This window comes from Thamnophis elegans, chromosome 12 (genome assembly GCF_009769535.1).
Source record: "Thamnophis elegans isolate rThaEle1 chromosome 12, rThaEle1.pri, whole genome shotgun sequence".
Taxonomy (NCBI): Eukaryota; Metazoa; Chordata; class Lepidosauria; order Squamata; family Colubridae; genus Thamnophis; species Thamnophis elegans.
The window spans coordinates 10,490,701-10,503,823 of NC_045552.1; the positions used below are offsets into that span (position 1 = coordinate 10,490,701).

The window sequence follows — 13,123 nt, forward strand, 5'->3', positions numbered from 1 at the left end:
TACAGAATAATAGTTATGAGAGGAATATATATATATACACAGAATGATATAAGATGTATAGAAATACATTTAAAGAGTAATATGCATAGAAGAAATATAAGTAGAAATTACCATATGAGTAGATAGAAAATGTGTAAAAATATATAGATATAGATATGGATATAAAGGTATACATGTACGGATATGAAGAGTATAATGGAGGCTTACCGATGTGGAAATGTTGCAAAGATGATATTTGTGTTTTAAAAAATGGGGGGGGGGAAACTGTTTAATAAAAACATTTAAAAAAGATGTTTAGAGGCCACGATGCGTCTTGGGGCTGCAAAGGTTAAACAAGTGCGAGCCACGCGATTCCCTGAAAGGCTCCACTCTAAGGAAGCGAAAATGGGTTTTCGAAGAAGAGAAGAGGAAGGATACAGACCTCTTTGAACTAGCGGCGTTAGAGAGGAACCCGCTCCCTGCTTCCTCGCAACCCAGGAGTCGCTCGCCCGAGTCTTAAGGAAGGAGAAAGGGAGACGGGACACTACTCTTCCGACGCTACTCCGACGGGTGAGTTACTTTGGTCCTTCCCGGACGGGGCGAAGGGCAAAGCTGGGAGAATAAGAAGTTGGTCGAGCCCAGCTGAATAGGTCAATCTCAGTCGGTTCGCTCCCCTTCTCCCTTTTCCTAGACTGCGGGGCTTCGGGATGGCTGTTCAGGCTTAGCCCAGCGGCTGAATCCAGGCTATGTAGCAACTTTCCTAAGTTTTTCCCCCCAGAGGAACGCTTTTTTTGCTTCCCTCCCCTCTTCCTCCGCTTAGAATCTGCGCGTTTCCAATTCCATTTCACGAAGAGATTGGACTGCCCTTTGTCAGAAATGGTGTAGGGTCTCCTGCTTGCGCGTGGGGTTGGACTAGATGACCTATAAGGTCCCATCCAACTCTCTTAATCTGTTAAATCCATTGGTTTTAGGTTCAATGGATTCTGCGCCCCAAAGCAGAAGAATGAAGTAATGGAGGGTGTGTGTGTGTGTGTGTGTGTGTGTGTGTGTGTGTGTGTGTGTATGTATGTGTATATATATATGTGTGTGTGTGTGTGTGTGTGTATATATATATATATATATATATATATATATATATATATATAGAATGCTTTGTCTAACCTTGTTGGAGGTTCAGACATGAACAGTTTTCTTGTCAGATGGTATTTGGCTTGGTCACCGGAACCAGAGATTTACTCTTCTGAGATTTCGGATTCCTGCTTAGAGCCCATCTTGTCATTTTCCTTGTCATATTTGAAAGATTCGTTTATTTCTTGAATTTATATTGCCGCCTATTTGCCGATGGCAGCTCAAGGAGGCTTACAGAATGTAAAACCACATTTAAAAACAATAAAAACTAACCAAAGAATCAAATCAATTAATACAGTACAGTGTAACAAAAACCAGACCAAAGGTGGCTATTCTCCCTGAGCCAATTCTCCCCAAACCCAGAGCCACTCAGCCTTGCAAGGGTTTAGTTTGGTGGCTCAGTGGATAAGACCCTGAGCCTTGTCAATCAGAAAGGTCAGCAGTTCGGCAGTTCGAATCCCTAGCGCCAAGTAACGGAATGAGCTCCTCTTACTTCTCCCAGCTTCTGCCAACCTAGCAGTTCGAAAGCACATAAAAATGCAAGTAGAAAAAAGAGGAACCACCTTTGGTGGGAAGGTAACAGCATTTCATGCGCCTTCGGCGTTTAGTCATGCCGGCCACATGACCACGGAGACGTCTTTGGACAGTGCTGGCTCTTCGGCTTTGAAACGGAGATGAGCATCGCCCCCTAGAGTTGGGAACGATGTGCAAGGGGAACCTTTACCTTTAATTATCCTCTCTTTGCTCTTCTCCCAAAGATACGAGATTCTCCTTGCAGGCACAATTCCCAGAATAACTTTATTTTCACTCTAGGAATATGCAACCACTAATTCCATTGTCTGCTACGGCAGGTACCTGCAATTTAAGGATAAATTTAAGGGGGAAAAGGTGCCGTAAAGTGCGTTCCTTATAAGATTCCTGATGCAGAGCCTAACTACTGAGGAACGGGAAATTAAAAGATGGGGATTGTGTCCTTTCTTTCTACATTCTCCCTCTTTTCCCTTCCTTTCTACAGTCCCCCCAGCATTGTTGGATTTGCTGGCCTGAAGGAGCCTCCTTTTTTTTTGCAAAGCCCAGCATGGATTCTCCTCTAGTTCTGGACCCAGGGTCCCTGTCTTCCACCACTCAGACTGATCTTCCAGTCCCACTGAAGAAGTTTTTTCAGGGTGAACCTCTGGCTCTGGGGGTGAGTATGGAGAGGAATAGTAGGATGGTCTTCATGTTTTGGAAATCCCCAGGTCCCTTATTCTGTTGCAATAGGACCATGAGGATTCTTTGTTATGTACATATGAACATTCTTCATCCATTTGTTTGATTGGCCAAAAGTGGTGTGGTGGCCTAGAGGTGGAGCTCTCGCCTCATAATCAGGAGGCTGTGAGTTCAATCCTAGGTAGAGCTAGATATTTCTCTCTCTGGGTACAATGAGAATATATCATATTTTTCGGAGTATAAGACGTACCTTTTCCCCTCTAAAAGAGGGCAATTATTTGGGTGCGTCTTATACACCAAATGTAGCCCCACCCACCCATCGTCCCCCACCCTTTGGCCTCTGCCTCCCATCAATTTACCTCTTTGCGGCAAACGGAGAAAATGGAGCTTGTGGAGGCAGCAATAGGCTATGACAATCCCTGCAGCCTGAAACAGCTGATCATTGGGGGTCCCATGCTTAAACTGAAATTGAAAGTGAAACTTGCTGTTTGCTGCAAGGAGGCAAATTGCCGGGAGGCAGATTTTTTTTCTTCTAATCAGGCTAAACTGAAACAGGCTGTTTGCTGCAAGGAGGTATAATAACTATAAATGCCTATAGGAGGTTCAAATTATTAGACTTATTTTTTAAATACTGCTTTATTATTATTCTAGACAACTTAATAAAACGAAGAAGCTTTTTAAAATAAATGCTTGATCTGAAGAGGTTCAGTGCTATTGTATTTTCTTTTAAATAGCAGACAATTATGTAAACTTCCAGAAAGCCACATCAATTTTAACAGCATCTGTACAAGTATAGTCTGAAATGCAACACCACAAACAGTGTATATCTTCTGTACTGTTTGCTGTTTGGTGCAAGGAGGCAAATTGCTGGGAGGCAGAGGCAGATTTTTTTCCTCTTGTTTTCCTCCCCAAAAGCTAGGTGCGTCTTATACTTTGGAGCGTCTTATACTCTGAAAAATACGGCAGGGCATCCGGCCATTAAACACTCTGTTAGTTCCATTAAGTTGCCGAGACTCTACCCCACAAGGAATTAGGGGGTTGTTAAATGATGATGATGATTTGTTTTATTGGCCAGCTAATGTAACAGCTAAGAACTATATAATCACCTTCCCCTTAAGGGAAGTTGATCTTGAGGGTTGTAGCATGAGGTCTGGGGGGGGCGGGAGGGGAATCTTTTCCTTAGCTTTTATCATCCTTTTTCAAAATCTATATATACACACACACACACACACACACATATATATACACACAAACATATATATATATATATATATATATATATATATATATATATATATATATATATATATATATATATATACACACACATATACACATATACACATATACACATATACACATATACACATATACACATATACATATACATATACATATACATATACATATACATATACATATACATATACATATACATATACATATACATATACATATACATATATATATATATATATATATATATATATATATATATATATTAGATTTTTACAAAATAAACACACAAACACACACACACACACACACACACACACACACATATATATATATATATATGGATTGAACATAAAGATTCCTATACCTGATGAGTGCCAACAAGGATGAAATTGATTGTGTAGTGCCTCCTACTGGCCAGTTGCTAAGATGACATGAAGAAAGAAATAGGTTCTCCAGAGGCTGATGCACGATATTGATCTAAACCAGTGCCGAGAGATGCTGGGAATTGTAATTCAGTGACATTCAGAGTTTTGTTGGTTCCCCACTCCTGATCATCACTGATCTTGTGATTTCTTTTTCTCTCTCTTTCCAGATCACACAGATATTCATAGGAATTGTAGGGATTATTTTTGGGATCCTGTTAGATGTAACCGAAGATTATTTCGTGATATATAGTGCGATAAAGATGCCTTATTGGAGTGGAATCTTGGTAATTTTACATAGTGGTGTATTAAAAAAAAGTCAAAAGCACAACCAGGGATATCCCAGTGCATATCATAGCAGCCTCAAGGCAAACTGGCCTCACCTGAAGGATGCTATGGTTTAATAGCTTGGCTTGTTCCATTTTGTGGCTAACGTCTGTTCTCCAAATTTCAGAACATTTCAGAAAACTGCTGAACATAAGAGATTACAAATATTAATGGGAGTAACTTCCTTGGCTCTCCTTGGAGGGGGAGATGGACCAGTTTTCAAACATCTGGCCATCATAGTCACTCTAAGGCTCCCATGATCATGATTTGGTTGTTGGGCACCTGGCGTGCATTTTACAATGGCTGTAGCATCCTGTGGCTACGAGATCACCATTTGCACAATCAGCTTCCGACATGTTAAATCAATGGGGAAGCCAGCAGGAGATTGAAAGTCACATTCCTGTGAATTTGTGCTTCAAATGACTTATATGATTTGCTTCATTGCTGCACCTGGACCTCTCTTGGTATAAGTCAGCACAATCATGTCACATAACACTTAATAACTGCACCAAGTTGCCCATCTCAATTTTGATGGTTGAGGACTGTCCATATAATCATTCCGAGGATCAGTTGCCATTTATGGCTATCCTTCAACTGGAATCCTGAGTTTGACAGTTGTTCACAGCATCTGGAGAGCTGTGTCCTTGCCACAACAAAATGGGGGAAATGCTGAATGGTAGTGCAGGGCTACACAAAAGGCCTGTGAATGTAGCTCCTTTCTTTAATGGCTTACAACAGCTGCATCTTCAGCTAGAACAGTGTTTCTCAACCTTGGCCACTTGAAGATGTCCGGACTTCAAGTCCCAGAATTCCCCAGCCAGCGAATGGCCAAGGTTGAGAAACACTGAGCTAGAATATGGAGTGTTGATTGAGGTTCAACACAACAAATAATCAGAGAACAATAAGCAGTGACAGTAGGAAATAATTTAAGGTGGGGGAGAGATATGGGTCTATATATTATTCTCTGGGGATAGAGCCATAGTGGTTCACTTGCTTTTCCTTCTCTTCCAGTACATCATCTCTGGATCCTTAGCTGTGGCAGCTGCTCGGAATCCCAAGATCCCTCTGGTAACTAACCCATTTAACATAAGTGAATTACATGGCTTAATCGGAAACCCTCCATTTCTGGGATCCTGGCCATCTCCACCCTCTTCAGGAAAGGTTGAAAAAGCCTCTCATCTGAAGCTCTGGATTGCTGCAACCCACTGGGTGGCTAAACAGGAGCTTGGTGGATTTCTGATGTTCCTGGATCACTAACATCAAATGAAACAAAATCACGATGATTCTGGCTTGTTGTTTAAGAGCCTCTCCACTCCAAATTCTTGTCCTGTTCAGTTTTTGGAACCTGCAGGTGTTTTGTGGGGTTGTTTTATGCCAGTTTTTGGCAAAGAGGTTCTTTGTCTCAATCTCTGATTGGATATTCTGATTGGATGAGGCTGTAAGGATTTGCCTCTCCTCTCTCCTGAAGAAAGCAGAACTTTTTTTAATTTCGAGAAAGTGATAACATGGAAAGCAAGGCAGGATCTGAAGTTCCTCTTCAAAAGAGAAAGCGATAGCAAGTAAAGCAAGGCAGGATCTGAAGTTCCTGCTAAAAAAACCCTTAAATTAAACATTGCAGAAAACCCCTCCCCTATGTCCGGTCCGAAGTGTGCCACTCCAAAGGTGCCGACATTGTTGTGAAAACTCGATCTGAGAAGATGATAAGTTATTCTCAGATGTGGCTTCACCCGTTCCTTCAGAGCTGGGACAAAACAGATGGCCACAGGCCAATCCCTCCCCCTCCCTTTCCCAAGCAGGTACATCAAAGTGACAGGAAGATCAGATACATGAAAAAGGGTGTCAAAAAGCATCCAAGACCCACTCCAGAATGGCAGCATCCTGATAGGGATCTTTAGGCACCTGACAGAGGCAGTTGGTTCCATGGTAGTTGGTTTTGTACTACTCAAGAAGAGCAAGAAGGAATCCAGCCACTCCCAAGGATGTAGAACAGGGGTGTCAAACTCAATTTCATTGAGGGCCGTCAATGAAAGTTGCATTTGAACTCGGAGGCTGGGTGGGTGTGGCTGGGGTGGGCATGGCCAGGTCAACATCACTTGTGTCATGGGTACCCTTCCCAGGCTAAGTGGGTTTTCCCCCCAATGGGATTTTCCCATGTATTTTACCAGGAAACGTGGATAAGGCAGGCAGAAAAAGCCAGTGCCTTCCTAAGCATACTGATGTGCTCTGAATCCGTTGGCGATGTCCGTTTTGCTGTACGAGTTCATGGGGAGCTAACACCAACCCTAAGTGGGTTTCCCTTCCAATGGGGAAAGTTCCCAAGCTCCATTTTTGCTGACACAGTGCTGCAGGAGGCAGTCACAGCCAAAAATGGAGCCTGGGGGTAGCAATAGCAATAGCAGTTAGACTTATATACTGCTTCATAGGGCTTTCAGCCCTCTCTAAGCGGTTTACAGAGTCAGCATATTGCCCCCAACAATCTGGGTCCTCATTTTACTCACCTCAGAAGGATGGAAGGCTGAGTCAACCCTGAGCAGGTGAGATTTGAACAGCTGAACTGCAGAACTGCAGTCAGCTGAAGTAGCCTGCAGTGCTGCATTTAACCACTGTGCCATCTCGGCTCCATGCGATACCATGCATGGCACTCCTGAGCTCTGTTTTCGCTGTCAGAGGCACTGTAGGCTGGTCCTTTGCTGTTTCCAGGGTGTCTCCATGGGCCAGATCTAAGACCCCGTGGACCGGATTTGGCCTGCAGGCCTTGAGTTTGACACCCTTGGTGTAGAGAATAAAAGTCTCAACTTTTCTGTGTAAAGCACATTCAGAACTCAAAGCCAGCTGAATCTCTTGGTGTGTGTGCCTGTATTTATATATTTATTCATTTATTTTATCTCTCCTAGGTGCAAGGCGCGCTGGCAATGAATGTGATAAGTGCCATAACTGCTGCTCTTGGCATCATGTTCCTGGTTATCTCAATCACAAGTTTCATATATAATTTCATGTTTTTTTGCCATACAGCTACAGAGCAAACTAAGGAAATGTGTTTTGAAAATTTCGTAAGTCTGTGACCTTTCAGAATTCATCTAAAAAGTTGGCTTCAATAGGGCAGAGAAGGCAATTGGTGACCTCCAATTGGACATGCAAATCTTTGGAGGACGTGGTGGGGTCACAAATATCTCTCAAACAGAGTTTTAACCATGGAATCGAGAGGCAGAAATGTTGTCTTGGGGTTTCAAGAGTTTGGCCTGCTCTAATTTTTTTTCGCCCAATCTTTTCGAAACAGCTTCAAGAGTAGTGCCTTCAAGGCATGGCCAAGAATGAAAATGGCAACTGTATCAGTACAGCCAAAGTTTGGTAAGATATTTATGCGGGACATAGGAAAATCTGACCACAGCTTTTATTGAATTTCATTGTTTTGACCAAATGCTTACTTTTTTTGTTCCACAAAAGTGTGGTTTTCAGTTTTTGTTGTGTAGACTGAGACCAAACTAGATGGTTGGAACTGGGTCCCATCTTGACCAGGTGCTAGCAATCAGAGGTGTTACTCTGCAGGTTCTGACCAGTTCTGGAGAACCGGGAGCAGAAATTTTGAGTAGTTCGGAGAACCGGTAAATGCCACCTCTGGCTGGCCCTGACCCAGGGGTGAGTTCCTGCCAGTTCTAACCTCTTCTATAGAAGAGGTTCCACAAATCTACAGTGCCATTTAGAACCGGTTCCAGATCCCTCCCCCGCCCGTCTGCACATCAAGATGAAAAGCGAGAGGAGGAATTCTGGGAGTTGAAGTCCACAAGTCTTAAAGCTGTCAAGTCTGAACACCCCTGAGGTTTTTTTTTCTAAAGGGTTAGGTGTGCAAGTGTCTTGTAACTTGACAGCTTTAAGACTTGCGTGCTTCAAATGCCAGAGTTTCTGAGCCAACATTTTGGTTGCTAAGCAAGAGCGTTGTTAAGTGAGTTTCACCACATTTTACAAGTTGGCCACACCCACCCGATCACATGACCGGCAAGCCATTCCCACCCGGTCACATGACCAGCAAGCCACTCCCACAAAGCAGGCCACACCTACAGAAGAGGTTCTAAAATTTTTTGAAACCCACCACTGCCCTGCCCTCATTTATTCTCTGCCTCGAGTCCCAGCTGATCAGGAGGGAATGGGGATTTTACAATATCCTTCCCCTGGAGTGTGGAGGGAATGGGGATTTTACAGTATCCTGCCCCTCCCACGCCCACCAATCCAGGCCCATCAATCCATGCCTTGCCCACCGATTCTCTCTGATTCGGGCGAACCAGTAGTGGCAGCTGTGGGAGGCTTTGCCCACTCACCCCAATGTAATGCATGAGCACTGCGCATGCACAGAAGGTGGTGTGCATGCGCAGATGTGGCCCGTGTGCTCACATTTGCGAACCGGTAGGGAAGGCAAGTGAATCCCACCTGCGAGGCGTTAGGCAGCCCCATCAGGTAGAATATACTAGGAAACCATCTGTGCAGGAAAGCTACCACTCATTTTATTGAAATGGCTGTAATAATAGTCTTGCAACATTGACTGGGCTGCCCCTCCTCCCCCTTCTTATACTGCACTCAGTTAGGAAGGTGTTGGCCTGAGATATTTTTAAACATTATCTCACTGCTCTTGAGTTAAAAACAAAACAAAACTTCATCCTCCTTTTTGCCCAAGCAAGACAGGGCCTGCATATCAGTGGTGGGATTCAAATAATTTAACAACCGGTTCTTTGCCCTAATGGCCATCTGGGTAGGCGGGGCTCAGTGGCCATGTGACTGGGTGGGTGTGGCCAATTTAACATCACTCCCGTCGATGGGTGCTTCGCCTTAGCTCTTTCAATGTAATCAGGGTTAACCAGAGAGACAGTTTCTATAAGCAGGTCAACAAGGATGAGGCTAGAAACAACAGCAGAATGTTTCCTTCCTGCCTTCCTTTACAGGATTAGCCCTGTAAAGTGGGGAAAAACAAAAGGAGATTTCTTCCAACAACCGAACTGCCTGGAAAGTTACCAACCGGTTCTCCTGAATAGGTGCGAACCGGCTGAATCCCACCACTGCTGCATATCTAATCCAGGCCGTTTTCTTTACTCTAGAATTGGAGATAAATATGCTTCTATCTCGATGTATAAAAATGGATGTGTGACTTTTCTGCTTCCTTGATAGCATATCATTCAAGGACTTTTGGCTGTCCTTACTGTGTTCACCATCCTGGAGTTTTGCATCGCCATCTCTCTTGCGTCTTTTGGCTGTAAGATGCTTTGCCGAAATGCCTTCACTGAAACGGTAAGATTCCAAAGGAAGGTGGGTTAGTTCATCAAAGGAAACAAGATTCGGAAACACGTCTTGCCAACAAACCTAGATTCTTAGTTCATACATTGTACTAACTGTGCTGTAAAAGAAACAAAACAATAATTGGGCTTCCCACATTATGCTATCTTGCAAATCCTGAGTTATAAATAATGGTGATTGATTTTCATATTGTGATAAACCCAGGGGTGGGATTCAGCCAGTTTGGACCGGTTTGGGTGAACCAGTAGTTTTGTTGAGCATTTGGCCCTCCCTACCTGCCCCTGGGCTTTCCTGTCCTATATTTCCCTGTTTTTTTTAGCTCAGCTGATTCGTACAGCATAGTGGATTGTCGCATGTGAGTTGTTTTACTCACAGGCTCTGACATAGAAGGTAAGTTTTGAAGCTTGAAAAGCTTCTTTTTTTGAATGCTGCATGCATGTGCAAAGCATGCATAAGACACTCACTGAACCGGTTGTTAAACTGGTTGCATCCCACCACTGGATAAACCTAAAGGAAACAAACCACCTTACTCGTCTCAGTGAGCCCATCCTGTATCTTTAATTGGCAGAGGAGGAAGTAATGTCCTCACCACCCACTTAAGACATGCTCAGATTTGCCTCGAACCGCAAATGGTTTGATAATAATGATTAAAAAAATGACAATAGGTACCACCTAATCTACACATGGTCCAGGCAACACTGGACCCCAAACATGTGTGAGAGCGTATAAAGCATTTCTTTCTGGGACTTGAGAGGCCATGCAAAACCAGAAAAGGATGCAGTTGCTTTAAAGAGAGGCAGCAATGTCTTTATGCTCCTGTGAGAATCCAGATTCCTCTTGGGAATGGAATGAAAAATGATTCATATCCTTATTTGAAACAAGGAGAGACAGAAGCATTTAACAGGCTGTTGGCAGGCTGAGAATTTCTATTCTGAGCTGTAGAGAGAAATGCATGCAAACAAATGGCTTAAAAAAATCTCACGATGTGTTTCTTTAGGTTGTGGTCATTTATCAGAATGCGACTCCTGCTAATGCTGAGCATCCACCCATCGACTGCAAAGAGCCAGAATCCCTCTGAGTTGCTTTCCCTTCATAGCAGCTCTTCCGGACTGTATTGGCACCTGCAATATTGAAGCCTGAAGCTTTTTAAGGAATTGCATGGAACTTTTTATTCAGGGGAACATAAAAATCTTTAACGGGATAAGCAAGGCACCATGTTAAATGGAAATATGAATGTTCTTTGTTGCTGGTTAAAATATTTCTGTATATGATGGTTGGCACCTGTACCAAGTTTTGTTTTGCTGTTAGAAAATCACACAGTTGGTGGGTTTATGGAACATGTTACAGATAAACTCAAGTTTCCACAATACGATTGTTGTGTCCAGTGGTGGGTTTCAAAAATTGTTCGAACCTACTGTGGGTGTGGTCTCCTTTGTGGGAATGGCTTGCCACCGATGTGACCGGATGGGAGTGGCTTGCCGGCCATGTGACCGGATATGAAGATGCTGACGACACTTGTCAAAACCACCTTAAATTACCTCACACACAGTTCTGGCATGCTTAAGAATATGATGTAAACTTGTTTTTTAAAAGGCATCTTTGGTTTGCGTTAAAACAACTTCAACACACGCAATGTTCTGATTGCACCACAAATGCAGTAGTCATCCTTACCTTATCCAGAGGCACTGAGTTTTATAAATATGAGCATGATAGTGTAGAATAATCATATCCAAGGACCAGTGGTGGGTTTCAAAAATTTTTGGAACCTCTTCTGTAGGTGTGGCCTGCTTTCTGGGTCCACTGGTGGAACCTCTTCTAACCGGTTCGGTAGATTTGACGAACCGGTTCTACCGAATAGGTGCGAACTGGTAGGAACCCACCTCTGGTTGTGTCACAGACCAGGCAAACTCCAAAGCTCAGCTCAACAGAGCTTAGCCAGATGTTTTTTTGCACCCAGTTACATTCATGTAACCAATTATGCTTATGGTTTATTTTAGCAACGGCTACCCCTCCACACCTTCTAGTAAACTGCTGATCTTGTCACTTGCCATTTTGATTTTTCATCTGAATTGCACTGGAAATAAAAGTGATGGAAGGACTCTAATTTGGGTTGGACATGTGTGGCACCAAATGAATTGTTGTCCTCGCCTTATGGAACATCGTGCCCTCTTCTGGCTTTTCAGAAGAGATTCATGAACTGCTTTTGTCAATTAGCAGAGAGATCCAAGAATGATAGGTCACTCTGGGAGTGATTGGTAGTTTGGGGGTAGTCCCTCTGTCTTTTTAACTTTGTCCTTTTAACTTTTTCTTTTAATGTTGTCCTTTTTGTATGATTTATAGTTTTTTAAAAATCTGTATATCACTGAAAGTCATTTCAATAGTGGAATGGATGGTGTATAAATGTGATTAATAAATCAAGAAAACATAACCCTTTAAAGCAGCTGTGTCTTTCCCCAGAATTGCGCAATGATCCTGAGAAAAGACACTGCTGCTTTAAAGACACCACATTAACATTCCTCACTTCAATAGTGGAATGGATGGTGTATAAATGTGATTAATAAATCAACAAAACATAGCCCTTTAAAGCAGCTGTGTCTTTTCCCAGAATTGCGCAATGATCCTGAGAAAAGACACTGCTGCTTTAAAGGCACCACATTAACATTCCTCACTTCAATAGTGGAATGGATGGTGTATAAATGTGATTAATAAATCAACAAAACATAGCCCTTTAAAGCAGCTGTGTCTTTCCCCAGAATTGCACAATGATCCTGAGAAAAGACATGGCTGCTTTAAAGGCACCACATTAACATTCTCATGCATTCCAAAGCACTTTGGTTGCTTTAACATGGTTGTTAAGTGAATCTGGTCTCCCCGTAGGCTTTGCTTGTCAGAAGGTCGCAAAAGGGGATCCCATGACCCCAGAACCCTGCAAACGTCATAACTGTGAGGCACTTGCCAAGCATCTGAATTTTGGCTACAGGAGCGATGCCGCAATGTTTGTAAGTGTGAAAAGGGTCACGTGTCCCCTTTTTTCAGCCCCGTTGTAACTTCGAACAGTCACTAAAACGAACTGTTGCAAGTAAGTCAAGGACTATCTCTATACAGAATCATTCTGCCCCCAGTCATTCAAAGGGGAAGAAGCAGAAAGGTCTCCATTGAGAAAAAGAAAAATTCAAATCAGATATTATTGTTTGGGAGTCTCTCTCTTTTTGCTGACCCTTGTGCTTTGCAGCAAATTTGGGAGGCTTTAAAAGAGAGCCGGACACTGGGATGGGTCTTTAGATCCCAAGCAAGCAAGCAAGTCATGATATTTCCCTGTAAGGACATAATCCAAGTTGGGAGTTTTGAAGAAGCAAGAGAGGAACAATATCGGCTGCTATGAAACCTGGCGTTGAAGAGAGGACTCGGGCTCTCCTTCCTGGCAGCACAGATCGCTGGCCCGACTCTCCCTGGAGAAAGGAAAGGAGGCGGAAAAGCCCGCCTGTCAATGGCATTCATTCCGCCTGGGTGAATCAGCTCCTCCTTCCCGGGCGGGCCTC

The 13,123-nt window shown here is 43.2% G+C and overlaps 1 protein-coding gene across 1 annotated transcript; it reads left to right on the forward strand.

Annotated features, from left to right (window-relative positions):
• The first annotated feature begins 420 nt into the window (after positions 1–420).
• On the forward strand, positions 421–10,919 carry LOC116515446 (membrane-spanning 4-domains subfamily A member 4A-like). Its single transcript, XM_032227496.1, has 7 exons — positions 421–549; positions 2,123–2,293; positions 4,148–4,264; positions 5,316–5,372; positions 7,199–7,354; positions 9,459–9,578; positions 10,582–10,919. Exons 2-7 carry the CDS (start codon positions 2,186–2,188, stop codon positions 10,660–10,662), a joined length of 639 nt encoding a protein of 212 aa, XP_032083387.1. The 5' UTR covers positions 421–549; positions 2,123–2,185; the 3' UTR covers positions 10,663–10,919.
• Positions 10,920–13,123: the final 2,204 nt, after the last annotated feature.

What these genes read in the sequence shown, in the direction of transcription:
- LOC116515446 (XM_032227496.1), top strand. Translation starts at nt 2,186, where the DNA reads ATGGATTCTCCTCTAGTTCTGGACCCAGGGTCCCTGTCTTCCACCACT. An exon ending in CTTATTGGAGTGGAATCTTG is followed by an intron (nt 4,265 to 5,315) that starts GTAATTTTACAT and finishes CTTCTCTTCCAG; the next exon opens with TACATCATCTCTGGATCCTT. An exon ending in GAAATGCCTTCACTGAAACG is followed by an intron (nt 9,579 to 10,581) that starts GTAAGATTCCAA and finishes GTGTTTCTTTAG; the next exon opens with GTTGTGGTCATTTATCAGAA.